Here is a 27017-nt window from a genome sequence, read left to right as displayed (position 1 = left end):
GTTATGTCTTCTGGGTCCAAACAGGGCAAGTCTAATCATGCCCCTCCTGCTGCGATGTTAATCATGCCTGATTTCTTCCTCTTGTAGGGACTCAAGGCCTTTTACTATCTTGTTTGACCCTCTCTGGATACTCTCCAGCTTAATCAGTGTCCTCTTTAATCTAGCATGCTCAAAAATGAACTTAATATACTAGATGAGCTCTTACAAGGGAAGAGTCTAGTGGGACTATTACCTTCCTCTTTCTAAAAGTTGTGACCCAAAATCCCAGTAGTGTTTTTGGCTCCTCTCACTCCTCCACCCTTTGTGATCTGGCTTCCCATCTCCTCACCGCTTTCTCCAAAGTTTCCAGTGATCTCCTAATTGCCAGTTCTGATAAATCTTTTTTCAGTCCTATTCCTCTCCATCCTCTCTGCAGAATTTGACCTGCTCTCTTCCTGTGAACTCTCTCCTCTCTGGGTTTTCCTGACACTATCCTTGTTTACCTTTTACCTGACTGCTTCTTTTTGGTCATCAGCCATATCATCCTTCCAAACTGCGGGTCTCCTCCATGGTTCTTTCCTACATGCTCTTCTCCTGGTTCTTTCCTTTCTTGGTAAGCTTATCATCTGCCATGGGTTGAACTCCTTTCTGTGCAGAGTACTTACACATTTTTATACTCAGCCCCAGTCTCTCCCCTGAGCGTTAATACCATTTCAGCAATTGCCTGTTGAGTATTGCAAACTTAATGTTACAGAAATATCTTAAAGTCATATCTAAAGCTGAACTCATAATCTTTCACCTAAAACCATCAGTTTTCCCAGGCTTCTCTGTTTCTTTTAAAGAACCCCAATTCTTCCAGATCCATAATCTCAACATTAACCTGGACTCCTCATTCTCTCACCCCATATATCCAGTGATTGTCCAATCTTGGACTTGTGTCTTCTCAACCTCTTTCATATTTGGCCGTATCCCTCTACTCACACAGCTACCATCTTAGTTGAGACCCTTGGGGCAGCTAGGGTGGTGCAGTGGATAGAGCACCAGTGCAGGAGTCAGGAGGACCTGAGTTCAAATCTCACCTCAGACACTTGACACTCACTAGCTGTGTGACTTTGGGCAAGTCACTTAACTCCAATTACCTCATCCTGGGTCATCTCCAGTCATCCTGATGAATATCTGGTCACTGGATTCAGATGGCTCTGGAGGAGAAGTGAGACTGGTGACCTGCACAGCCCTCCCTCACTTAAAACAAAGTCAAGTGCAAGTCATGTCATCATTTCTCTATGGCATGGTCTTCTTCAGCAACGAAGGACAAGCATACATATAGTTGAGACCCTAATCACCCTTCACCTAGAATATTGCAACAGCCTCCTAATTGTTCTTTCTGCCTCAAATCTCTCAAAATCCAGGTCCTTCTTTCTACTGCCAAAATAGTTTTCCTTAGGAGGAAAAATCTAAGATATGTGGAAGGGATTGTAGAAAACTAGAAACATATAAATTAATTAATTTTTAAAAATAGTTGTCCTTAAGTGGAATGACGTGTGACTCCTTCATTCAACCAACTCTAGGATAAAATATAACTCTTCTGTTTAGCTTTTAAAGCCTCACACAACCTGGCGCCAAACTCTCTCTAGCCTTGTTGGACATTCCTGCCTCTTCCACACTCCATCATCCAGCCTTCTCTCTTCTTCAGATAGCAGCCCAGTTCCCCTTTCTGTTCTTTTGTGCTATCTTTCCTCTACACCCTGTTTAAAGATTAAAAAGAGAACATTTTAAGCCTGGGAAGTAATACAATGTCTTATAAGGTCCACTTATTTCCTGCATTTTCTGCTTCAGGGAATTGATTTTAAATGAAAAGTTCTGAGTTCAGTAACAATTGCTCTAAGCCCCAGTTGGAAAATACCTAACACCAATCTCTAGTTAATGCCTGGTTTCTTTGTGATTGAGATGAAATTATCACTAAGACAAGTCAAAGGAGTAGTATGCATTTGACAGAGAGAAAGCCTCCACAGATTTCTGGATAATATGAATCCCCCCCATCACTTTTATTTATATCATGCCTCTTTGCCAACTTTGGAATCTATTTCTCAGATTCCTTCTTTATCTCTTTCTGACCAAGTGATCTATAGTATACTCCAGTGGCAAAACCATTTCTATTTCTCCATCCTTTGACCTTCACCCAAACATTTTGTCATGCTTCCTCCTTCTAGTTCCTGGATTGCTTATGTGAGGATGACTTTTTGAGATATACTGTTACTCCACTCTCGTTTACCTAACTTGCTTCTTTTGAAAAAGGTGCACCCATCCAGAGCCACAATCCTCTCATGGGCTTCATCTCACCAAACCTCACCAATAACTGTGATGTTAGAGTTACGTTAGGACCTCTGATTCTTCTTGATTGTTCCTAAGCCTTTGGACATCTGTATACATGTTTTAACCCATGAATTTGTACCACTGGTTCTTTTTCTTAGACTTTCTCATGAATTTCTGGGTGTCTCAGCCACTGTTCTTTTTCCTTGTTTGTGGCTATTCCCCAAAGTATCTAACTTGGGGGACACTGTCAGCAGTCTTCTCCCTCCCATAACCTTTTAAATTTAAAGCCTTTTTGATTAAATTTGCAAGACATCTGGCAAATGCACAGCCTTTGTTAGATTTCTTTCATCTTTGGCCAGGACTCTGTCATCCTCACATTTTATGCTGTGGTCTAAAAATCCAAGTTCCATTCTCAGAAACCACGTTCTTAGCTAATGGTTTTCTCCCCTCCTTAATTTTTCTCTTACACATTCCTCTTCTTCAGTGAGCAACAGGGGAAAATGAACTGAGTTCTCTTCACATACTGAAGAGTTATATGATGCTAAGGCTTATCCTGTCTTAGCCTTGATATTTTCATCAGCAAAATGGGATAATAATATTAAAAAAGATGATCAAGTGAGATAAGGCCTGTAAATCATATTGTAAATCTTGAATTCATACACACACACACACACACATCATTATTACTATAGGCAAGGCTCTGTGGTAGGGAATAACAAAGAAGGAAGTAAACATTTATATAGCATGTTAAGCACAGTACTAAGAGCTCTTCACAAATATTTTATTTGATCCTCACAACAACCCATAGAACTAGGAAAACAGAAAGCGACTTGCCCATGGTCACATGACTGTTAAGTGTCTCAGAATGGATTTGAACTCACGTCTTACTGACTCCTGACCCAGTGTTCTATCTATCGTGCCCCCGGCTGGTAAGGCATCATAGGAACTACACGAAGATTTTCCTTCAGTCTTGGGAACAAGATAGGCCCCAGAAATCCATTTGAATAGATTGTATAATCAAGATAAAGACGAAGGAATTGTGGGAGCGCCCAGTAGAGAAAGGTCATATGTGGGTAAAAAAAGATAACCTATTGTGATAAATGTCTTCTTTTCCTCCATTTTTTTCTCCTTACCTCTTTCCATCCCAACCATCAGAACTCATTTAGCAAGTCTCAGCTAAGTGTTGATCTGATTAAAGTGATTTGTAATAAAATGGAAATGACTCATTTCCTCTAGGAAGTGCTTAGTCGTCCAGAGAGGAAGTTCTTAATCCAAATGAATCTTGAGCTTATGGAATATGTTTAGAGAAAGATTATTTAACTACAAGCTTTTACTGCTTGCCTCCTTCCACTTCCCATCCCTCTAGTCACCTATGGTAAAACACTCCACATTGGAAGAACTGTATAGAATATGATTGCTTAATAGTATTAAGGACAGCCCATCACCTTTCTCATCTTTGACATGTCTCTATACTTTGGGGGCTCAGTTCTTTTTTAAGAGTCATTACTGAAAGGGGGAATAATTGCAAATTATTCATACTCTGACCTCAAGCTACCTTTCAATTCAGTCCATTTATTAAGCAGCAGGCCCTGTGCTAGGGGATGGGAATACTGAAATACTACTGAAATTTTCCCTACTCTTAAGGAATTTACAAGGAGGAAGGGAATAGCAATGTACATTCTCACAACTAGAAGGAAAACAACCTTGAAGGAAGCTTGGGATTCCAAGGAGCCAAGGTGAAGGAGAAGAACTTTTCATTCTTGGAGGGGAGAGGAGGAAAGGAAAGTGAGAGAGGCTGGATGACCATTTGTGTAGTTGTATGATATGCTAGAGGGCAGATTCCATTCAGATTGGACTTGATGACGGCTGAGATCCTTTGAACTCATAATATCTGTGGCTTTGTGTGATTCCATGAGAAGGAATGCACTATACACATAGATCAGTGATTTTACTAAAAAATTTTCCTCAAATTCTGTAGTTAAGGTATTATTTTGCAACCTGAATCGGTCCCGCTTTAGTACTGTTAACACTAGCTAGTGTTTATTGCAGAAAAGATAAATAATACTTTCACATATTCTAGCATTAAGTACTAATATTCCCCTAAACTGGTTCTTTGCTGTAGCCAAATCATTTTTTAAAAAATAGCTTCTATAGTGTTCTAAGGTTAGCAGAGTGTCTTACACACTGTGATCTTCACAATGACCCTGTGCATTACGTGTCCCATTTGGGTCACAGAGCTAGCTAGTAAGCATCCAAGACCAATCTCAAACCCAAGTCTTCATGACTCCAAGGCTACACATTGTCTACTCCCCCACTTAAATGTGCTGTGACCTTATCTGTTACTTACCTCCCTTTTATCTTTGTTTATCAAAATTCAGCCCATTCCCCAACATGAATTCAAATTCCTCATAAAGATCGTCTCTTAGTCCCCACCCCTCTACTCTCACACAAGATTATAGGCTTGGATTTAGAGTTGGAAAATCCTGTGTAATCATTTAAGTTTACAGATCAATTGAGGCCTGGTGGTAGAGCCAAGAGATTTTAAAGTTTTACTGATGCTTTTTGTAAGGATGAAAACAAAGTAAACCAAACCAGCTGACAGAATGCGTGCAACTTTTAGTATGTGAAACATTGAGCCTTCTTCTCAAACATCTCTCTCAAGAGCAAAGAAATGTGTTGCATTATCTCTTCCCTCGTTCCAAGATCAGTCATTGCAATAAACCTTTATTTGACTGCCTTTTAAAGTTGTTTATCATCACATTATTCCTTGTGAATATTGCTCTTCTTGTCTTAACCCACAGTATTTAATTACTGTGCAAGCCTTTCTAGAGTTGGGATTCTAACCCAGGTCCTTTCATATAAAATGCTTTTTTTTTTTGAACAATACTGCCTTCCTTGGTACCATACTCACTGATATTTTCAACTATTACCTGTGTTACAAAGTACCTTTTTTCTCTAAAGTGAATTATCCTAGAGGCTCATAGAACCCTAACGTATCCCTCCTCTTTAAAAAAATGTCAAAGGAAATGGAGGAAATTATGCAAATAAATGTGATTATTTACCCTTTTTTAGGATTGTTTAAGTTATTAGGTATTTAAAACCCACGGAGAGTGAAATTTTGTATATCTTTTAAAGATATTCATTAATTAGCATAGCAAAAACATCATACTCTTTATAGAACTGATCATAAATAAGTTATTGCTATTGTCAAAGTCACAATCCTTTGGTCTTCACTAGGGAAATGCTTTTACGTGCCATTATTCCAATCCAAAGATTTTTATAAAGTTATATCTGTCAGTCAATAAACAATCATTTATTTAGGGTTGTTCATGTGTCAGGCATTGTGCTAAGTGCTAAAGATACAAAAAGAGGCAAAAGCCTCAAAGAGCTTACAATCTAATGGGGGAGACAAATATATACAAAAAGACTTTACACAGGATAAATAGAAAATGATTAAGAAAAGAAAGGTACTGGAATTAAAAGGAGATGTAAAAGGCTTCATGTAGGTGGGATTTTAGTTGAGACTTAAAGGAAGCAAGGGAGATCAGTAGACAGAATAAAGGAGAGAAAACATTTCAGGTGGAGGACAACAAGAGAAAATGCCTGCAGCCAAGAAATGAATGTTTTTTTTGTAGAACCACCAAAGGGTCAGTGTCACTGGATCATGTTGGGGAACAAGGTTTAAGAAGACTTGAAAGGTAAAAGGGGGCTAGGTTAGAAAGGGCTTTGAATGCCTTGCATTTGATCCTGAAGGAAATGAATAGCTAATGGAGTTTACAGAATATGGAGGTGACATAGTTGGACCTGCACTTTAGGAAAATCACTTTAGTGGAGGATGGAGAATGAATGGAGGACAGATTGGAGTGGAGAGAGATTTGAGACATTCGGACTTACCAGCAGGCTATTGCAATAGTCCAGTCATGATGCCCCAGTAGAGTAGTGACAGTATCAGAGAATTGAAGGGGGTTTATCAAAGAGGAATTGTAAAGGTGAAATCAATATGCTTTGGCAACACATTGGATATGGAAGGTAAGAGATAGTGAACAAACCAGGATGACTCCTAGATTGTGAGCCTGAGGGACTGGGAGGATGATGTTACTTTCCACAGTAATAAAGGAGATGGGAGGGATTTAAGGGGGAAGATAATAGTTCAGTTTTGGATATATTGAATTTAAAATGTCCATTGGAATCCAGTTTGAGATGTTTAAAAGGCAGTTGGAGGTGCAAAATTGGAGGTCAGCAGAGAGGTTAGGACAAGATAAGTTGATTTGAGCATCATCGTCATAGGGATGGTAAGCAATTGACTCTAAATGAGATCACCAAGTGCAGTTGTATAAAGGAATAAGAGAACAGGACCCAAGACAGAACCCTAAGGGACACTAAGGTTAGAAGGTATGATCTAGATAAGGGTCCAGCAAGGGAAACTGAGGAGTCACCACATAGGTAAGAGGAGAATTGAGAGAGTAGTGTCTCAGAAACCTAGGAAGAAGAGTGGAGAGAAAAGATGGTATAAAAGGCTACAAAGAGGATAAAGGGAATGAACTGTGAGAAAAGACCTTTAGATTTGACTTTGAGGCCACAGGTTCCCCAACCCTCTATTTTGCAATTAAGAAATCATTGAGATCTCTGAAGAAAGCAGTTTTGATGGAATGATGAGGTTGGATAACAAGATTTCAGGAGTTAAGGAGAGAGGAGAGAAATTGGAGGTACCTAGTGTAAATGACCTTTTGGAGTTTAGCTGTAAAGGGCAGAAAAGCTACAGGACAATCATTAGGGATGGAAGTAATTAAACTTGAAATATGTGTTTATATTTCTAAGTAAATAACTTTGTTAGTGATACTTCATTAATAGACACATTCCTGGATTTAGTTTTCTGTGCAGTGTTTAGTTTAACATTTTATACCTAGCTGAAAGAACTTAGGTACAAAATTAACAAATTTAAATCTTCACAGTGGTTCTGATGCTAAGAAATTCTGCGACCCCAAGCATCACTTACCTTCTCTGTACTAAAAAATGCAAAAATGGAAGTTATTACTGTTCCATCTTCCTGTACTAAAATGAAATGTGTATAAGTGCATTGAGAAAATGAAAAGCAATTGACAAACACAAACTATCACGTTCTAATTTGGAATTATGCTAAAAAAGTGACTAAAATGTCTACACCCCTTGACCCAGATATCCCGTTGCTAGACATATACACCACAGAGGTCAAGAACAAAAAGAAAGGTCCCATATGCAACAAAATACTGATAGCAGCATTTTTGATAGTAACAAGAACTGGAAACAAAATAGATGCCTGTCAGTTTGGAGATGGCTAAACAAGTTGTGGAATGTGTCTGGTATGGAATAGTAACTGCATAGTAGGCGCTAATGAGTATGAAGACTTTAGAAAAGCATGGGAAAACTTACATGAACTGACGCAAAGTGAAATAATTAGAACCACAAAAATAATCTCTGCCGTAACAATCATATAAATGAAAAGAACAGACAATAAACAAAACTGAATTTAGGATCACTGACTTACATATAGCTGAAAGGTAGCTCAAAGATCATCTACTCCAACTCTCCCCTTTTACAGCTGAGTATAGACCCATGTCTTTAAAAATAACAATTCTAGTTTTCAAATAATAGATAAATGCTACAGATGTGTATGTATGCTTATATATGATATACAGCTAGAAATTATAAGACTGTCCAAAAAAATTGTGTGGAAATCTAATCAGAACCAACAAGAGTCCTTTATGAGTAACTGAATGATTGATCTATTCTCAAATCATTTTATGAGTTAAGTTGGAAGAAATTTACAAATGTACCTTCGCTACTTACCTTCATTCTGTGTGCTTTATTTTTAAATGTGACTTTCCAATAGATATTCTGCAAAAAAGATGGAGCATTGTGTCCTCACCAGAAAGGGAGATCACCTTGGTGAATCTGAAAAGGGATAACAAATATGACTTGGGTAAGTCACTGCTGGTATAGTAATGAAAAGCTAGGGAGAATTCCATGAACAATCCCAAAGGCATTGAAGCCCCAATTTATCTTTGGCCAAAGTTAGTTTTCTACAGAAAATGCCATGAATACCAAAATAAATATGGAAGATATATCCATTTGACATTTTCCATCTGTCAGGGATAGCCTCTAAAATAGACTTAGAAGCCTTTCATATTTGATACTGAGAGTGACCAGAATTCTGAGTTTCAAATAGCTAAACATTACTCATTGGAAGCAAGAACAATGCTAAAAAGATTCTTTGAAAACATACTTTTTTCTTAGGATTTCAGATTGTTGGTGGAGAGAAGACAGGAAGACTGGATCTGGGTGTTTTTATCAGTTCAGTAACTCCTGGGGGACCTGCTGATTTGGATGGCTCCCTAAAGCCAGGTACTTTTTAGTGATCATTTTACCTCAATGAGAAATATAGCCAATGGCACCACAGTTCATTTTTAGTGGAACTGTCTATGGTGCCCGTATTAGACATAAGGTATTTACTCAAAACTCTGTCTCTGCAGGGCAGTGTGAAATTTGTGAATCTAATTCCTTGTTGCCTAAAGTGCCAGACTGGTGATATCTATATACATTTCTTTATACAGGAGATCGCTTAATATCTGTGAATAGCATGAGTCTAGAAGGTGTTGGCTATAATACAGCATTGGAAATTTTGCAGAATGCTCCTGAGGATGTGACACTTGTAATCTCCAAGCCAAAAGAGAAGATTTCCAAAGGTAATTTAATGAATTACTGTTAGTTATATGTTGTTTCGTTAAATTTACAAGTTCAGTGTATTAAGTAAATATACTAAATTTAAGAGTTTTTCCATATAGCATGATGATCTGATTAGTAAATCCTGGAAATTCAATTAAAATTTAATTAAAACAATTAACACAATAGGATGTATAATAAATTCCCATAAATTGTCAGCTTTTCTGTATATTACCAATAAAATTCATGAGGAAGAGATAGAAAAAGAAATTTCATTCAAAATAACTACAGAATTATAAAATAGCTGAGAGTCCCCCTACCAAGAACTTGCAAGAACTGTATAAATACAACCACAAAACACTGTTTACAAAAGTAAATCCTGATCTGCATAATTGGTAAAATATTAATTGTTCATGAACATGCCATGATAATATTACAGAAGTGGCAATACTGCCCAAAATTACTACCTTCAGGTGGCATTCCTTGGTATCTCCTATTAGTGGAATTATCTTCTCTACTTTACACACACACACACACAAAATGTACACAGTTATTTTTACTTGTTGTCTTCCATTAGAATTCAAGAAAAGAACAAGAGATATTTTTGTCTTTCTTTGTATCCTTTGCTCTTAGCATATTGCCTGGCACATAGTAAGCACTTAATAAAAATATGTTGATTGACTCACTTACTTATATAGCTAACTTTTCATCTAGAAGAACAAAATGTCTAGAATATAAAAGAACAAAATTGGGAAGGAAGGTGTCATAGTAATGCCCGATCTGAAACTATACTACAATAAGTATTCAACAAAATCATTTGGCACTAGTTAAAAGTATAAAAGTTCATCAGTGGAGTAGATTAGATACACAACATATGGAAACAGGCAAATACATAGTGTAGGTTTTGATACCCCAAGGGGGTATGCCAAAAAAACTTCTGAGATAAAGACTTACTATGTGACTAAAACTACTAGGAAAGGTAAAAAACAATCTGGCAGAAATTAGGTATAGACCAACATTTCATATCATACCACAATAAACTATAAGGAGATACAAGATGGATAGAAAACTCTTGGCTAAATAAGGGAAAGGGGAGCATAGGAGACACAGTGGAGCATTTTGATTACATAAAATTGAGAGATTTGTACACACACAAAATCAGTGATTAAAATTTGAAGGGAAACAAATGGGGAAAGTTTTATAGTAAATTTCTCTCGTAAAGATCTAATATCAAAAAGATAGATAAGAAACTGGTTCAACTACTGAAGAGTAATCATCCCCTAATACATAAATGGTCATATGATATGAACAGGCAGTTATCAAGGGGAAAAATCTAAGTTATCATATCAATATGAGAAAATTAAATTACTGATAATTTGAAAAATACAAATTATAAGAACTCTGAGATTCCACCTTACATGCATCAGGTTGGAAACAATGACAGGGAAAACAAAATGGCAGTTATTGGAAGGTGTGTGAGAAGACAGGCAGACTAATACACTGGAAATTGGGTTGTGAGTTGATCTCTCCATTCTGGAAAATAATTTGAAACTATGCCCAAAGTTTTCTAAAATATGCATACTGTTTGACTCAGTGGTACCTCTGCTAAACATATATCCCAAGATCCAAACAGAGAATATTCTCTTTTGTAGAAAAAATATGCTCCTATGTGAATTATTTAGGACTAGCAATATTTTTTGGTATGCTTTCATTTTATAAGTGCCTAAAAATATTATACTTGATCATGAAGGAAACTGGGAGTTTATTGAGTTAGGGGTGAGGTAGGGGGACAGGGAAGAGAAGGGAAGACATAGTCAGACCTGTGTTTTAGGAAGATCACTTAGGCATTTGAATGGTGGATGGATTGAAGTGAATTAAAAAAAAATTACCACCCATGTCACAGCATTTTTGTGAAAAGTGAAATAATCTCTGCAAACTGCTATGTAAATGTAAAATTTATGTTATTTTATTGCTGTTTATTTTGTATTATGTTTTTAAATTTTATACCATGTGATGGTGTTTGGGGTTAGATTGACCCACAGGAAAGGTATCGTATACCTCTTAGACATAATTCTGTGAAGATCCATTAGTTGGGGGACTTTACAGCAATCTCGGTCTCTTTGTGGATTTCGAATATTATCCTCCATAGAAGGAGAGGTTTCTGTAACCATAACTGTGCCAAGACGCTCCCCCCTACCCCTAATCACTTTAACACTGGATTCTGAAACTAGATTGTAATTTCTTTAAGAACAGCAACTATATCCACTGTTTTTTGGTGTCACTGCATAACAAGACATCAAAAAACATCTATAGGATCTCAAATAGTTGTTTACTTAGTGGAATGGAAATATTGGTACTTTACCCAAAAAAACTAGGAGTTTTTTTCATTCTCTTACATTTTTTGATGTTTTGTTGATTTTAATGACTTCCCAATAACACCTTATCCCTAACTGAACTCTCCCTTATAAGAAAGACATAGCTATGCAAAACAGATTTCTACATTGACTACATCTGTTAGCAAATGCTTCATTTTGCACTATATTCTGACACATCTCTAGTGAGAGAATGCAAGTGTGTTTCATCATCTGGTGTCAAGATTGGTCATTGACTTCTGATCTCCAAGCTCACATGCCTTTGAGCATTGTTTTCCCTTACATTATTATCATCTTTGTGCATAATGTCCTACTGGGTCTATTTATTTTTTTTACTGCATCATTTGAAATAAAGCTTCCCAAGTCAGAAAACCTTTTTTTTTTGTTTTAAAAAGTACTGTTATTTCCAAAATATATTAGAAACCTTTGCATTCATAATGAATATGGCATTATAGATAGAATTTGATTTTTGTTATTTGGGTTATTTAATAATGACCCCACATTTTGAACCATGTTTATAATCACTAGTTCTTATTGGACAAAACTAAAACATACCATGTAAGGTTTACTTTGGGTTGTCTGGAATTTAAAAAAAAAATTCTGATATTAGCTTGTTTCCTTCTCATTTTTCTATTTCTTATTTTAAAAAGGAACCAAATAAATAACATTCAACTTTTAATTTACAATGTTGTTTACTTATCTCCTGATTAAATGAAATTTTTGTTCTGTGAATAAATGTCATTCTCACTTCCTCATATTTTATTTTCAGCACCTTCTCCACCTACCTATCTTTCCAATAAGGTGAAAAATGATGTTCCCAGGCCTTCCTCCATTAAAGACAATGACCTAGAACCTTCGTTAGAGGACCACCATCAGACACATTATCAGCGGCGGATCTCACTTTGTTCCTCTGCACTGTCAGGGGGCCAAAAGGAAGGAAGCCTGAGTTCTCAAGATTCTAGGACTGAGAGCGCCAGCCTGTCCCAGAGCCATTTAAATGGCTTCTTGGTAAATCATTTGGGTGCCCCTGAATTCCAACATTCCAGCCCTTCTTCCTTGGCTAAAGCAGCAGAGAAAAAACAGACCTCAAATGACCACAACCACTGCAAAACTAAAAAGTTAGGCATTTCAGAAACCATGGATTATTCTGACCGTGGGGATTCAGACATGGATGAAGCCACTTATTCAAGCAGTCAGGATCATCAAAGTAAAAAGGTATCAGCTTTTTCCCAGCCTACTTTCTATTAACCACAGCCTTCTCCCTTCTCCCTCCCCCCTCCTCCAATATCCCTTGCAGCTCCTAAATCCAGTGCCCTGTGGTTTGGTCAGGGACCACTTGCTGCTTCTAGCAGAGCTATCTCATGTTAGCTACTTCTGTGGTCTGGAACTGGAGGTTTATGTGCATTTCTACTAGGAAGTTATTGTGGTGCAGGCATGGGGGGAGGGGGAAGGAATGAGACTTGGAAGGAGAGAACTTGAATTTGAATTGATTTATGGTGACCATGGACAAGTCCCTTAACCCCCTTCAACTTCAGTTTCCACATCTGCCAAACAAGGGGGGTTTGTCACTGACCTGTGCTGACACTTACAGCTCTATCTGTAACCCTTAGATCTTTCCCCACTAATTGCTACTGTGTTGTTTGCTAACGGAGAGAAGTAGGCTTTGAGCACTAACCCTAGAGCCTCCCTTATCCTAAAAGGCTTGCAATGAGCTGCATGCTTATGTCAATGGATGAGGAAGCTAAGGAAGACTGAAAGGATAAAATTCAGTTTTATCATTTTGTTTGGCAATTCAATTTGCAGAAGTTAGATGGGACAAAATTTTACTGAAAAAATAATAGCATGTGTCCAAATGAAAAGAATGTTTTTAAGCAACATATGTAATAACATCTTCCTGTGTATTTTATATGGAGTACATAAAATCCAGATATTAATAACACAATCAGAGTTCAGACATAAGGACAAATAAAAACTAGGGTCTGACAAATTTTAAAGTCATTTAAAACATTTTGAAAACATTTTCCAAACTGAGAAGAACATAATAATAGCGGAACGGGCCCTGGCTTGAGGTCAAAGACCTGTATTCAGGTGCCAGTCTCACTGTTTGCTTGAACCAAGTCACTGCACACCTCCGTTTCCTCATCTGTTAGATGATGGGACTGTATGACCAGTGTTGATGTTCTGTGCATCTACTGTATCCCTTTATACCTCATTTTGGCTAATTGTCCCCCCACCCCCCAAAAAAAATAACAACACTGGACTCCTCCAATAAATCATTCATTTTGACACAGAAAATCCCTTGTTTTTTGTTTGTTTTTTCTTTATTAAGGAGCCATCTTCAATGAGTTCTTCTTCATCCACCAAAATGAATTTAAAAAAAATTTCTTCAGCACCTCCTAAGCCTGGAGATATCTTTGAAGTTGAACTGTCTAAAAATGATAACAGCTTGGGAATAAGTGTCACGGTACTGTTTGAAAAGGTTTTCACATGATTTCTTTTGTTTTCCATTTCTAGCAGTAGGCTAACTTGCAGTGGGGCCACAATTATTCTCACCCACCTGTTGAGTCTCCCCAGTTCTAGTAAACTGAGGCGTACTTAAAACTCCTGGTGGGGCAGGAGGGGGAGAGCCTCCTATTTTCTATGGTCCCTTTTTTGTTCTCCATAACCCCAAGGACAAATTTGGAAAAACACTCCTTTTTTCCCCAAGGTTTTATAGGATTTAAATTCAGATTCGCTTAGTCAAATGATGCCCCCAAATCACTGATTGATGATAGCCACTCCTGGAGTTGAACCATTTCTTGCAAAAGCAAAGTATTACAGAAAACATTCTTTTCTTTATGCCACAAATCATAAATAATTAATTTCCATGTATACTTGCTTCTGTGCATGCTCAGGATTTTCTATGAAGCAAACCAGAATATATATTGTATAAATCTTATGTGTGCAAAAATGATCCTGCAAATGTATGCTCACAGCCTTAGAATGTAAGGGAGATTTCCTATAATAAATATTTAATTTCCAAATAAGTAATTTATATTTGTATCTAAACTATTTGACACAATATTATTTTAAAGCTCCATAGGAATAATAAAATATGGGTAGTTTTAATATTTATAGATTAAATTATATATATATTATATTTATAGAGTATGTAGAGTATATATATATTAGATTTATAGATTGTTTAATACAGCTCCAAATACATCAAAATTAATTTGAAAACAATTTGAAAACATTGCATAAGGGATACTGGCAAGCAAATAGAAAGATATTTTTATGCTAATCTTAAATAGTAAAAGTAATAGTAAAAAAGAGTAAAACATTTTTATCAGAAGAAGAAACTACCTTAATAGCATGTTTAGCCATATTTAAGCTTACTATGTCCATTTACATTCCCCTTTCCTTTATATTGGATTATCTACGTGTGTTGTGAAAGAATAAGCCACACCTTTTATCAAAGTGAAATGAACGAGTTTGATTAATTTCACTTGCAGTCCATGAAAACTTCTCAATCGTAGCCATTTAAAATGAAAGACTCAATGTTTCTTTTCAAGTTAGGATGTTTGACCTGAATGTGGTGGCAACAGTAATAAATCAAATAATAATAGCATTTATTTGGCACTTCAAGGTTTGCAAGGTGCTTTCAAATGTTATTCATCTTATCCTCACTATAACCCTGGAACAGTTATTGTTACTATTATTTTACATTTTACAGATGAGGAAACTAAGACAGACAGAGGTCTAGTGTCTTGCCCAAGGTCACACAACTAATAAATGTCTGAGGCAGGTCTTCCTGCTTCTAGGTCCAGCACTTCATTCACCACATGCAACTAGAGTGACAACATGGCAGAAAGAGCTAGCCATGTATTGGCTGTGTGACCCTGGGTAAGTCACTTAACTTCTTTTTAAGGCTACTCTAAGTCTGTAAGTTTTTAGCAAGAGTGCAGTTTCTTCATCAGAAGTTCCTGTGCCAGTGAAATCATACATTTAATCCAATCCCTTATGATGGAAAAAAGTACATTGTTTTTGAGAGTACTTCAAATAGTCATAGGCAGAAACTAATCTTGCATGAACGTGTTTCCAACTGCATTCCTCTGTCATCTGGTTCTTAATGCATGATATAAACCTCCAAAGAAGCAATCTCCATGCAGAAATATGTGACAGGAGGCTTAGAGTATTCTGGTTTGAATATAGAATTTTGCCTAATTAGAAACGCCACATGTTAGAGGATTTGGGCTTATTTTCGTTGGTCAGGAAGTCACTATTTGTGCTGAATTCAAGGCTGTTCCTTTGGTTTTTGAATCTTAGGAAGGTTTGAATGCAGTTGTGCCCTTTCTTATTTTCATGATTCTTTCCATTTAGGGAGGAGTAAATACTAGCGTCAGACACGGTGGCATTTACGTGAAAGCTGTGATTCCCAAGGGAGCAGCTGAGTCTGATGGTAGAATTCACAAAGGTGAGTTATATTGGTTTTTTTCTGTCTATCACATAATGTAAGAAATGAAATAATAAAATCTACATAAATCTTTTAATTCACTATAATGTAGAGGAGAGAAAGTATGTTAAAAGGTAAGAGGAGAATCAGAAACAATCTTGTTGCCATTCTGGAAATCTCAGTTCCAGCTTGAAGTCTAATTGCAGAACATTTGATTTGAAGTTGTGAATTTTTCATGCAGTCAATTGCTCTGATCCGGTTTCATAGAACATAGAGACAGTAACTTTGTACCAACCGCGGCCACGTATCAAGGATGTTTTCACTAGGAAACATTTCCAACTCCTCTCCTAATAACTACCGTGTTTCAGCTGTATGCGATCTCTCCTCATGGTTCAGACCAATGCTTCTGTAACTGTATGTCAGGGACCAGCTATAGCCATGTTTCCCACCAACATGGTTATGTGAGTTTTTTGGTTGTTCAATTGTTTTTCAGGTTGTGTCTGACTCTGTATGACCCCATTTGGGGTTTTCTTGGCAAGGATATGGAAATGGTTTGCTATTTCCTTCTCCAGGTCATTTTATAGATGAGAAAACTAAGGCAAACAGGGTTAATTGACTTGCCCAGGGTTACATACCTACTAAGTGTCTGATGCCTGATTTGAATTTATGAAGCCAAGTCATACTGATTTCAAGTCCAGTACTCTCTCTACTGCACCACCTACCTGCCCTAATTATGGAAAACATGCAGCTAATTGGTTTAAAAATATTTTAATGACAATAAGCTGAGTGATCTTGTAGTTACAGTACTCTTTTTCTTTTTTAATTGTAGTTTTGTTGAAAAATAATTCTTGCAATACTTTTGAAAGGCTACCAGATATAAAAGATAACAGATGTTCTCAATTTTTACCAAATCTTTTTACCAAATACTTTCTTATTTTAAGGTGACCGTGTCCTGTCTGTTAATGGAGTTAGTTTGGAAGGAACTACACATAAACAGGCTGTGGAAACATTAAGAAATACAGGGCAGGTAATGGATGCTTTTTTCTGTTTACTAATTCACCGGTAAGGTACAATCAAGGAGCACCAAGCTCTTTGAGATTGTATCATTTGTCAGCAAATCTGGCAGACATTCATTCTCATTTTTTCCATTTATTTCTTCTTCTAGCTTGTGGTCAAACATGGTGACCAGAGGTTTTGAACTGTGGAGTGACGTGCTACCTTTCTAATTTTTACCTTCACACAAAGCTAAGAGCTTCAGGAAGAAATTTAAAATATAAATATCCGACCTCAGTTTTCAGTTATATTTAGCATGGACAGAAATTTAGAGATATTATATTAAAAAGCAGCTATTAGGAAGCTTGGACTGTTGTAACATTAAGTATTTCTATGCTTTTGCAGCATCTGTATTTTATGCAGATACATTTTGATGAAATATATTAGACAGAGAAAATGAACTGCTTGTCTGAGGCTTTATAGCAAGTCATCATAAAAAGCAGAATGAGACACTAGTCTTTAAAAAGTCCATATATATTGCCTTCCTTATTGTTTGTTTTCTGCCTCCATATTTTTTGGTACTCAATTAAAGGGCCATGTAATGAAAATCACACTGGTTTTCCAAGGCTATGCCTGTAACTTACAACCTCTTCCAGCCCTTGCTAAGTTGGAAAGGATTTTAACATAAACCCAGTGACATTGCATGTCTGCTGTCTGAAGTCCAGTTTGAACAGACTCATTACTAGGTTGACCACAGAGTGATCAAATTTTTAACCACAGCATTTCAAAGAAACAATTTTCCAAGTCATAAGAGAATTTCAGCCTAATCATTGGAGGGTGAAAAGAGTATCCAGGTTGTTTGATTTGTAGATATTTAAAGTTTCAAGAAGTAACTGAGTAATAACAAGTGACTTTTAAACTGTTATTCCCAAAAAGTCGTTGGAAAAAATATATTTTCTTCTCCTTGGTCTTGATTCACCAAAATACTACATTTTTTCCTAGGTGGTCCATCTGTTGTTAGAAAAAGGACAGCCTCCCACAGCCAAAGTACATGCACCGGTGACTCCACAGGGAACTCTTCTAGAACAGGATGCCCTGGAAAAACCCATGAAAGCCAAAGACTACAATTTTGTTACTGAAGGTCAGGCCTAGAAGAGTTATGATCTCATTCTTCCCTTTACATTGGTTTTGGCTTCTGTTATTTGTGTGTGTGTGTGTGTGTATATATATACACTATGTGTGTGTGTGTGTGTGTGCGTGTGTATGTATATATATAAATAATATGTGTGTTACATATAAATATATACATACACACATATCTACACATAAATATAGACATACACACACATATGTATATATGTATAAGTACATCTCTTGTCATTTTCACTTCATCACCCATAATTATAGTTTGGGAAAGGGGCACCGTGGAGTGATCAGAGGGCCTGACTGCCTCTGCCCCATGCTATTCAAAGGACTAACCTCTCAGTGGCCCAGGCATCTAACCCTCCAATATTGTAGGTCAAAAAACCTTTCTCTTTTGGGAAAGATAGTTTCCGCACTGGACATATCCTACACTGATGAAATCCTAAGTTTAGTGCCCCCAAAAAATGAGCCTCTGTACAAATTGGAGTGTTCGACCAGTTCCCTGATGAGGCAATTATATGGAGTTATAAATTAAATTTACATAGCTAATGTATTTAAAGCATTGACTCATGTAGTTTTAGATTCTCATTGAGATTTGGTGAAGAAAAAGTCATGGGTGGGATTCATTGTGGGGAGTGAGAATGGATTCATAGCATCATCTGTTTAGTGGCAGACTTTGGATTTGAGCTCATATCTTCTTGCTTTCAATACAGTATTCTTTTCATTTTATTTCCACTTGTCTCTCCAACCTGGACATTTAGCTCTTGGATTTTCCATTGCCTTAAATTTCATGAAATCTAGACTTAGAAGAAAGTACTAACTTTTTCTTATTTTAACATCTTATTGGTTAGGAATATAAGACTTTGCCAGATGCTTCACCATCTCATTCTTTTTTCAATGTTTTATTGATACATTTTCACATCACTATCGTTCCTCAGTGAATCCCTCGCTCAGTACCCCTCTCCCCGCCAAATCTTCCTTCTAACAAAGAAAATAGTTCAGTGAGATGCTGAGTGAAATGAGCAAAACCAGGAGAACATTGTACACAATAACAACAACATTGGGTGATGATCTACTTTGATAGACTTGGCTCTCTTTGACAATACAATGATCTAAGACAATTCCAAAAGACTCATGATAGAAAATACTCTGGATGTAGATGGCATTTTACATCATGAGTCCTTTGGAAATGTTTTAGGTCCTTGCTTTGCTATGAAGGGCTAAGTCTATCAAAAACAGTCCTGTCATACTGGGGCTGTTATTATGTATACTGCTCTCCTGGTTTTGCTCATTTCACTCAGCATCAGTTCATATAAGTCATTACAGGTTTTTCTGAAATCTACCTGTTCATCATTTCTTATAATGCAATAGTATTCCATTACATACATATACCACAACTTGTTCAGTCATTCTCCAGTTGATGGGTATCCCCTCAATTTCCATTTCTTGGCCACAACAAAAAGAACCGCTAAAAATATTTTTGTACATGTGGATCCTTTTCGCATTTTTATGATCTCTTTGGTATACAGCCCTAGAAGTGAGATTGCTGGGTCAAAGGATTTGCACATTTTTATTGCCTTTTGGGCATACTTCCAAATTGCTCTCCAGAATGGTTGGATCAGCCCACAGCTCCACCAATAATGAATTAGTGTTTCAACTTTCCTACATCTTCTCCAACATTTATCATCTTCCCTTTTCTTTTTTAATATTAGCCAGTTTGATAGGTGTGATGTGGTACCTCAGAGCTGTTTTGATTTGCATCTCTCTAATCAATAGTGATTTAGAGCATTTTTTCATATGACTAGATAGCTTTAATTTTTTCCTCTGAAAACTGCCTGTTCACATCTTTTGACAATTTATCAATTGGATAATGACTTGTATTCTTGTAAATTTGACTCAGTTCTCTATGTATTTTAGAAATGAGGTCTTTATCACAGACACTAATTCTTATCCAGTTTTCTGTTTCCCTCCTAAACTTGGTTGCATTGACTTTGTTTGTGCAAAAACTTTCCAATTTGATGTAATCAAAGTTATCCATTTTGCATTTCATAATGTTCTCTCTCTCTTGTTTGGTCATAAATTCCTCCATTCTCCATAAATCTTACAAATAAACTATTCTTTGCTCCCCTAGTTTGTTTATAGTATCAGCCTTTATGCCCAGATTGTGTACTCATTTGGATTTTATTCTGGTATACAGTGTCAGACATTAGCCTACACCCAGTTTCTGCCATGCTATTTTCCAGTTTTCCCAGCAGTTTTTGTCAAACAGTGAGTTCTTATCTCAGAAGCTGGGCTCCATGGGTTTATCAAACAGTAGAATGCTATAGTCATTGACCTCCTGTGTCTTATGTACCTAGTATGTTCCACTGATCTACCCTTCTGTTTCTTAGCCAGTGCAAGTGGTTTTGACGATTGCTGCTTTATAATACAGTTTGACATCTGGCATGGCTAGGCCACCTTCCCTAGCATTTCTTTTCTCATTCACTCTTTAAGAATACTCTAAAGGTGGTTTTCCTGGCTATTTTATTATTCATTAGTTTCACTTATTTTACCAATAGCACTTTACTTACTTAATTTTATCAGAATGGAATTCTAAAATAGAAACTTACATTTCTTCATCCTTATTCCATAACTGGTTCATGTTCTTTTCACCATCCTCTGCCTTTTTCTTCCCTTAACTGGTTTTCTCTTCTCCTTTTTTCCCTTCCAAAACCTTTTCCTTCAAAGGACTTAGCTCAGGGCTTAACACATAGAAGGCAATGAAGACATGTTTGTTGATGACATAAAATCTACTGTTTTGAAAAATACCTCATCTTTTCTGTCTTTTTTTCCAGAATTTTTTCCTAACTGTTTTTTGGACCTCCATAGTCACTGAATTTCCAGATGACCTTTGGAAGTGTATAAATAAATATCCCCTTGTTTCTCTTAACATAGGGATAGAATTAGAATTTGGGGGAGCATTTGTCCCATACTCGATAGGGATGGACAATACCTCTGTGAAGGGGGGATAGACTAGTAGAATACCAATACGCTTGGAGTTTTTTTTAATTTATCAAATACATGAAAAGTAGCTTCTTTATTCTTTTCTCTTACAGAAAACACATTTGAGGTAAAATTACTGAAAAATAGCTCAGGGCTAGGTTTTAGTTTTTCCCGTGAAGAAAACCTCATTCCAGAGCAAATGAATGCCAGCATCGTAAGGGTTAAAAAGCTGTTTCCTGGCCAGCCAGCAGCAGAAAGTGGAAAAATTGATGTTGGAGATGTCATCATGAAAGTGAACGGGGCTTCTCTAAAGGGACTTTCCCAACAGGTAAATGTGAATACATAGCCTTTATATACATTAAAGGGAAGAAAGATTGGCATTTCAGAATGGCACCACAATGCTAGTTGAACCATATTTTGATTTTTGATCAATGTTATCTTTAGGACGTCATCTCTGTACTCAGGGGAACATCCCCAGAAGTCTCTTTACTCCTTTGCCGACCTCCACCTGGTGTACTGCCAGAAATTGATGCATCTGTTTTGGTAAGGCCTGTGAGATGGTATTTTTCATTTTTAAAGAAATTAAAATGTAGTTATTAACTATAGTTCAGGTGGCTTGGTTTTATCATTGATCCATGTTGTGGTTCTACCTTGAGCCAACCTGTGGCTTTGAGTTTCTTCATCACTAAAAAATTGGGGGTTCTACTGAACGAGCTTTGAGGTCCTAGGAATATATAAGATAGGCATGAAATTCCATTATCAAAAACTTAAAGCTCTATTTTATCAGTGCATTAGCCAGGGAAAAAGAATTTGTTGGCTAATTGTTTCTCAGTATTATTTATTACCAAAGAGTATTTGTTTGGTTCTGTCTTATCAGTAAGAATCTCAGAACTAGAAATGGCAAACATCATCTCATCCTGTTTTTTGCCTCTAGGCATTACACATGTTTATTGTTACAATTTATATTTTTAAAGGTCTCTGGAAACAGAATTGTAAATTTGGCATTCATTTGCTGTTAATTCGCATAGCCATAAATGAGTTATCAGAAGCCTGACTTTGGCTCATTTGTTCAAACATGGGTTTGATTCAAATAACATTCAAGTCTATAGTGCGTGCAAGGTTCTGTACTTAGGTTAGGGATAGAAGGAAAGAAAAAAATGAGAATCCCTGCCTTCAAGGATCTTGTGGGCTAAGGGAAATACAGCCTGGAACTTCAAGAAGGAGAGAGATCTAACAGCTCTAGGGTGGTGGGGAGGTTATATAAGCAAGAGAAAAAATTTTCCATAGCACCTGGCCCCTGAGATGAGCCTGAAAGAGAACAAGGGCTTCTAAGAGAGAGCGAGAGAGCAAGGGAGGAGACAGAGTGTTTCAGGCATGTGTAACAACCTGAACAAAATCAGAGCCAAAAAATGTTGGGCCAGGTTTGGGGAGCACTGAGTGAACTCATTCATCTGGAAAATAGTATGTAAAGAGAAATGATAGGAATTAATTTTGGGAAAGCAGGTGGGAGCCAAATTGGGAAAGGCTTGAAATGCCTAGCTACATTCCAGCCAAGGGAGATACCTGAGCAGAGGCAGACCACTCCACTTCCCCACAGGGAGTGACTTCTTCTACCCCAGAACTACAAAAGAGTTTAGGTTAATAATACACTGGCAACAGGAAGAGGGCTCACCAGCAAAGGTAGCTTCTGACTGTAAGAAAAAACAGAAATGTCTAGCTTGTAGGACTTTTTATCTTGAGGTAGCAGGAATGGAGGGCTCCTCCAAGAAACACAACTCCAAGGTGATTATAAACCCACAATAGGAATGTTGGAAGCCCTGGGGAGCCACTGAGACCAATGCAAGGCCTGCTTGGACCAGGATTCCCCAGGGCTCTGAAGTCTAGCATCTCATCCTGAGACACTATAGAGAGCCCTTAAAATCCAGCGCTCTGAACCCCCAGAATCCAGGGGGAGCCTAAGTCAAAGAAGGGATAGTAAGTTCAAGAGATAAAAGAAAAGGCTAAACAAAGCCCACCACCCCCAAAGAACAGCACAGGGTGTGTTGGCACAGGAGAGATTGAATGAACCAAAACTACCATCTAGTATAAAATGTTGGGATCTAAAGATCCCTCAAAAAGGAGGGTAGTCTCATAAAAACTATAATCAAAAGTTCAAAAGAAAAGATGGATTTTCCACAACTGCCAGAAGAAATTAAGCAAAAGATTAAAAAATGAGATAAAAGATCTGGAGGAAAGAATTCTTGTAAGAAGTCTCTAACAAGAGAAAGTAATAAACTGCACCCAAGCTTTGGGAGAGACCAAACAAAAATCATTGACTTGATGAGATAACAAAAAAAGAAAAAATGGATCAAAATCAAAAGATTAGAAAAGTAGAAGAAAATGTAAGGTACCTGATTTTTTTTAACTCATCTAGAAAATGTCACAGAGAAACAATCTGAGAATTATTAAATTCCCTAAAAAGCATGCTTGACACACACAAAAACACACAAAAGAAAGCTACAATGTACACTATGTTAAGAAATTTTAAATGAAAACTTCAAAGACATATTGGAACCAGAGGGCAAAGCAGAGTTAGAAAAATCTAGCAATGATTTCCTTAAAAGACTCAATTTCTTTGATTTTTTTGTTACAAATATTTTTCTTTCAGTTTTTAAAGGATGGCAGGGGAGAAGGGCTAAAAATTGCAGAGGGGTCAACCGTACAAATACAAGGAAAAAAATCTTTGAAAAGGTCATTTATACACAGAAAAGAAGAGGGAAAAGTACAAGTCGGACAGTTTTCAAAGTAATATGTGTAATTAGTTATTTATTTTGGGGAGGAAAGTAATAATGAAGTACATTCACAGTTCCATATACAGTCTTTTTTTTGTGTTCTGTTGTTTTCTGGTTGTTCAGTCGTTTCAGTCATGGCCAACTCTTCATGAGTTCATTTGGGGTTTTCTTGGCAAAGACAATGGAGTGGTTTGCCATTTCCTTCTCCAACTCATTTTACTGACAAGGAAACTGAGGCAAAGAAGGTTCAGTGGCTTGCACAGGGTCATATAGTTAATAAGTATCTGAGGCCAGATTTGAACTCAGGAAGATGAGTCTTCTGATCCCCTGGCCCAACACTCTATCCACTGCACCACCTGGCTGACTATAGCTGTTTTACTATGTTCCTTTTGTTGATGTTAAGAATAGGAAGTGATTTTCGTTAAATGTCCAGCTCAGAAGTTTTTATTTACCTAGAGATAATAGAAAGCTAGTGGATATTTTTGTATAGAAAAATGCATTGCCAGACCTTAGAAATACTATTATCAAAAGTCTTTAGAAATAAAATTTTTAGGTCTTTGAAATATTAACTAAGGTGAGGTATGTAGTCAAGTATTATTATTACTTGTTTTATAGATGAGGAACTCAGACTCAGAGAGATTGTAACTACCTAAGTCAGTATAAGCTGGCACTTGTCCCTGTTCTCAATTTAAATCCAATATTCTTGTCACGTTGAAATAAAGCCGTAAGATGAGACAAGGATATCCAACCAAATATGATACTTAGAACTTCAATTCTTAAATAATCAAAACTTCTAGTATGATATGACAATGTTTTTGCTTATTCCAGGAATGCCACTTGGGATATGTCTATGATAAATAATGTCATAGATAACATTTTAAGGGAGTATGATTTGGCAGTCAGTGCCACTGGGCAAAGTGTTGAATAAACTTCCCAGCAATTCATTGGATAAATAAGTGCTCATTGTAATAGATGACAATCTTCTTTCTCTATGGCAGACTCCACTCCACTCTCCAGTGCAGATATTTCCAGACAGCAAGAAAGAAGCCCATCAACCATCACATGGGGATCATGGCACCAGCTCAGATGAAAACGAAATGTCTGACAAAAGCAAAAAGCTATTTCACTCCCTTTCCAGGAGGGATAGCTACGGTTACAGCAGTGGAAGTGGGGAGGATGACTTAGTAATCACTCCCACCCAGATAACAAACGCTAACTGGAACTCAACCTTTCATCAGACTCTGAGTGGTGTAGTATCACCAGGGAACAGTCGATATGAAACGAGTGGGCAGGAAGAAGTCAGCTCTACCATGTTTTATTACCCTCAGGAACCACCCGATAGGCCAAACTATGAGGACAGGTATGATGGACATTTTTGTAAAATGCTCAGAGCATTTTATCCCCATTGCTTGTTAACAACCAGAAATACTCCCTTAGTGTTTCTAAGAATGAAATGTATCTTTCTACTTCATGGTTGGTTACCACCTGTCTTGCTGGTCTTTAAGCCACTCTTATCTGAAGTCCTATCCCCCACGTGGATGAATTTCCTGTTTAGTATGTTCTTCCCAGCTCAACCCATAGAATCAGAATGTGTTCATGTAGACACGAAATAACAAAACTTTCATTTTTCCAGCCCTAGCATGAAACACTACATAAAAACTCTATCATGGACTCTGTTTTTTCTTCCTTTACCTCTTATCTTTCTTTTCACGCTCTAGTATGAACTGGACCTTTGGCTCTTTGGAAATGTCTACAATTTTATTATTATCACAAAGCAAAAGTATATACGTTGAAAAGTTTATATATATATACATATAAATATAAATATGTATATGGCCAACATTAGTCTCAGTTAGCTACAAATAACCTTTAGAGGATTTACACAAGAAAAAACATTTTAAAAATGTAAATAATTGAGTCAACAAGCATTTAAGTTTCTAATGCATGCCAGGCACTATCTTACACTCTGGGGATACAGTCCCTGTCCCAAAGAGCTCTCAGTGTATTGGGGGAGACATCATGAAAATAACTTGGTATAAGCAAACTGCATACAAGATAAATTGGAAGCAGTCTCAGAGGGAATGCCCTTCGGTCAAGGAGTAGGATACTTAGATTACTTGTAGGAGGATTTCTCTTGGCAAGGGGAAAGGCGACTTTTTCATGTGAGTAGCTAGGTAGTGTAGTGGATATAGTGGTATAGTAGATAGCTAGAATGAGAGAAAGGGTGATGTGAGTTGAAATCTGGCCTAAGGCACTTAGCTGTGTGTAATCACACGCAGGACCCTTAACTACTGTGTTCCTCAGTTTCCTCATCTGTAAATTGAGAAAATAGTAGTAGCTATTTTCCAGAGGGTAAAATGAAGTGCTTTGCATATCTTAAGGTGCCATATCAATGCCAAGGTCACATAGCCTGTGAGGCTAAATTTGAGCTCAAGTCTTCCCAACTCTAGGACCGGCCCTCTAAATGTATGTTGAAACCCTCAAGTTAGGACAGGAGTTAGGTACAACAGAGGCAAGCATCTTCTCCATCAAAAATTAATCCCAAGTATTTCATAGAATCCCAGATTTGGATGAGGCTTCCGAGCTTATTACATCCAACTGGTACCTGAAGAAGATGTCCCCATTCCAGTATTCTTGACCAGAAAGTTCTTTGTGTGAACTCTGCTTTAAGATCTACAGCGGTCAGGAAGGAATCCATCATAAATGTTTGAATTATATCGATTCAGAATCCATCTACATATTTTATAAGCTGCACTAGTTTAGTTCTTTAGGAGGAAAACAAATCAATTTTAGTCTAGCTCTTTTCTACTTAACAATCCATCAGATACTTGAATTGATTGAACACCTTTCTGCTCATGGGTTCTGGGGCACACTCTCCTATTTCATTGGATTCACACCTTGGGTTGGAGTAAGGTGTTTGAAAAGATTTCTGTTTGTGTCCTCTCTGTTTAGCAACCCCCCTTCTCCTTTGCCAGTGGACGTTACTCCTCTTCAGGGTAGCAGACTACAGCTGGAGAATGTCTCCTCCAGTTCAGTGGATAACAATTATATGCATCATACTTCGGAGCTCACTACCCAAGAAGACATGACGTGTCTGGAGAACAGCCTGGAAAAACAACTTGAAGACTTTGAGCCTGTAAAGTCTCTATCCCCTAAATTAAAAAATCTCTTCTCAACTCTGTTTAAAAGAATATGTTTTTCTTAAGAACAAAGAGTATGGTTTGTTTTTTGAATAGCTTATTAATGTAAATAAGTAGTACCAATATGTAATATCTCTGGCTAATTACAAATTTTTTACAAAATTTTTAATTGAACTAAAATGTATTTTTT

General features: G+C 37.0%; 1 protein-coding gene across 10 annotated transcripts in view; it reads left to right on the top strand.

Annotated features, from left to right (window-relative positions):
• Window positions 1-27017, top strand: part of PTPN13 (protein tyrosine phosphatase non-receptor type 13) — a 212510-nt gene that overhangs the window by 142161 nt on the left and 43332 nt on the right. For 6 of the 10 annotated variants that reach the window (XM_072622571.1, XM_072622570.1, XM_072622569.1 and 3 more), the window contains 12 exons: window positions 8162-8251; window positions 8566-8673; window positions 8883-9014; window positions 12133-12578; window positions 13693-13842; window positions 15726-15819; window positions 16740-16825; window positions 17794-17932; window positions 21030-21244; window positions 21361-21459; window positions 24686-25047; window positions 26640-26823. In XM_072622571.1, the coding sequence (XP_072478672.1) occupies window positions 8162-8251; window positions 8566-8673; window positions 8883-9014; window positions 12133-12578; window positions 13693-13842; window positions 15726-15819; window positions 16740-16825; window positions 17794-17932; window positions 21030-21244; window positions 21361-21459; window positions 24686-25047; window positions 26640-26823 (2105 nt within the window). The remainder of the gene's footprint in view (window positions 1-8161; window positions 8252-8565; window positions 8674-8882; window positions 9015-12132; window positions 12579-13692; window positions 13843-15725; window positions 15820-16739; window positions 16826-17793; window positions 17933-21029; window positions 21245-21360; window positions 21460-24685; window positions 25048-26639; window positions 26824-27017) is intronic. The other 4 variants (XM_072622572.1, XM_072622566.1, XM_072622563.1 and 1 more) reach the window with 2 other exon arrangements.

This window comes from Notamacropus eugenii, chromosome 7, assembly GCF_028372415.1.
Source record: "Notamacropus eugenii isolate mMacEug1 chromosome 7, mMacEug1.pri_v2, whole genome shotgun sequence".
Lineage (NCBI taxonomy): Eukaryota > Metazoa > Chordata > Mammalia > Diprotodontia > Macropodidae > Notamacropus > Notamacropus eugenii.
Note: the sequence above shows the minus strand (reverse complement) of the source record. Positions and strands in the feature narration are given on the sequence as shown.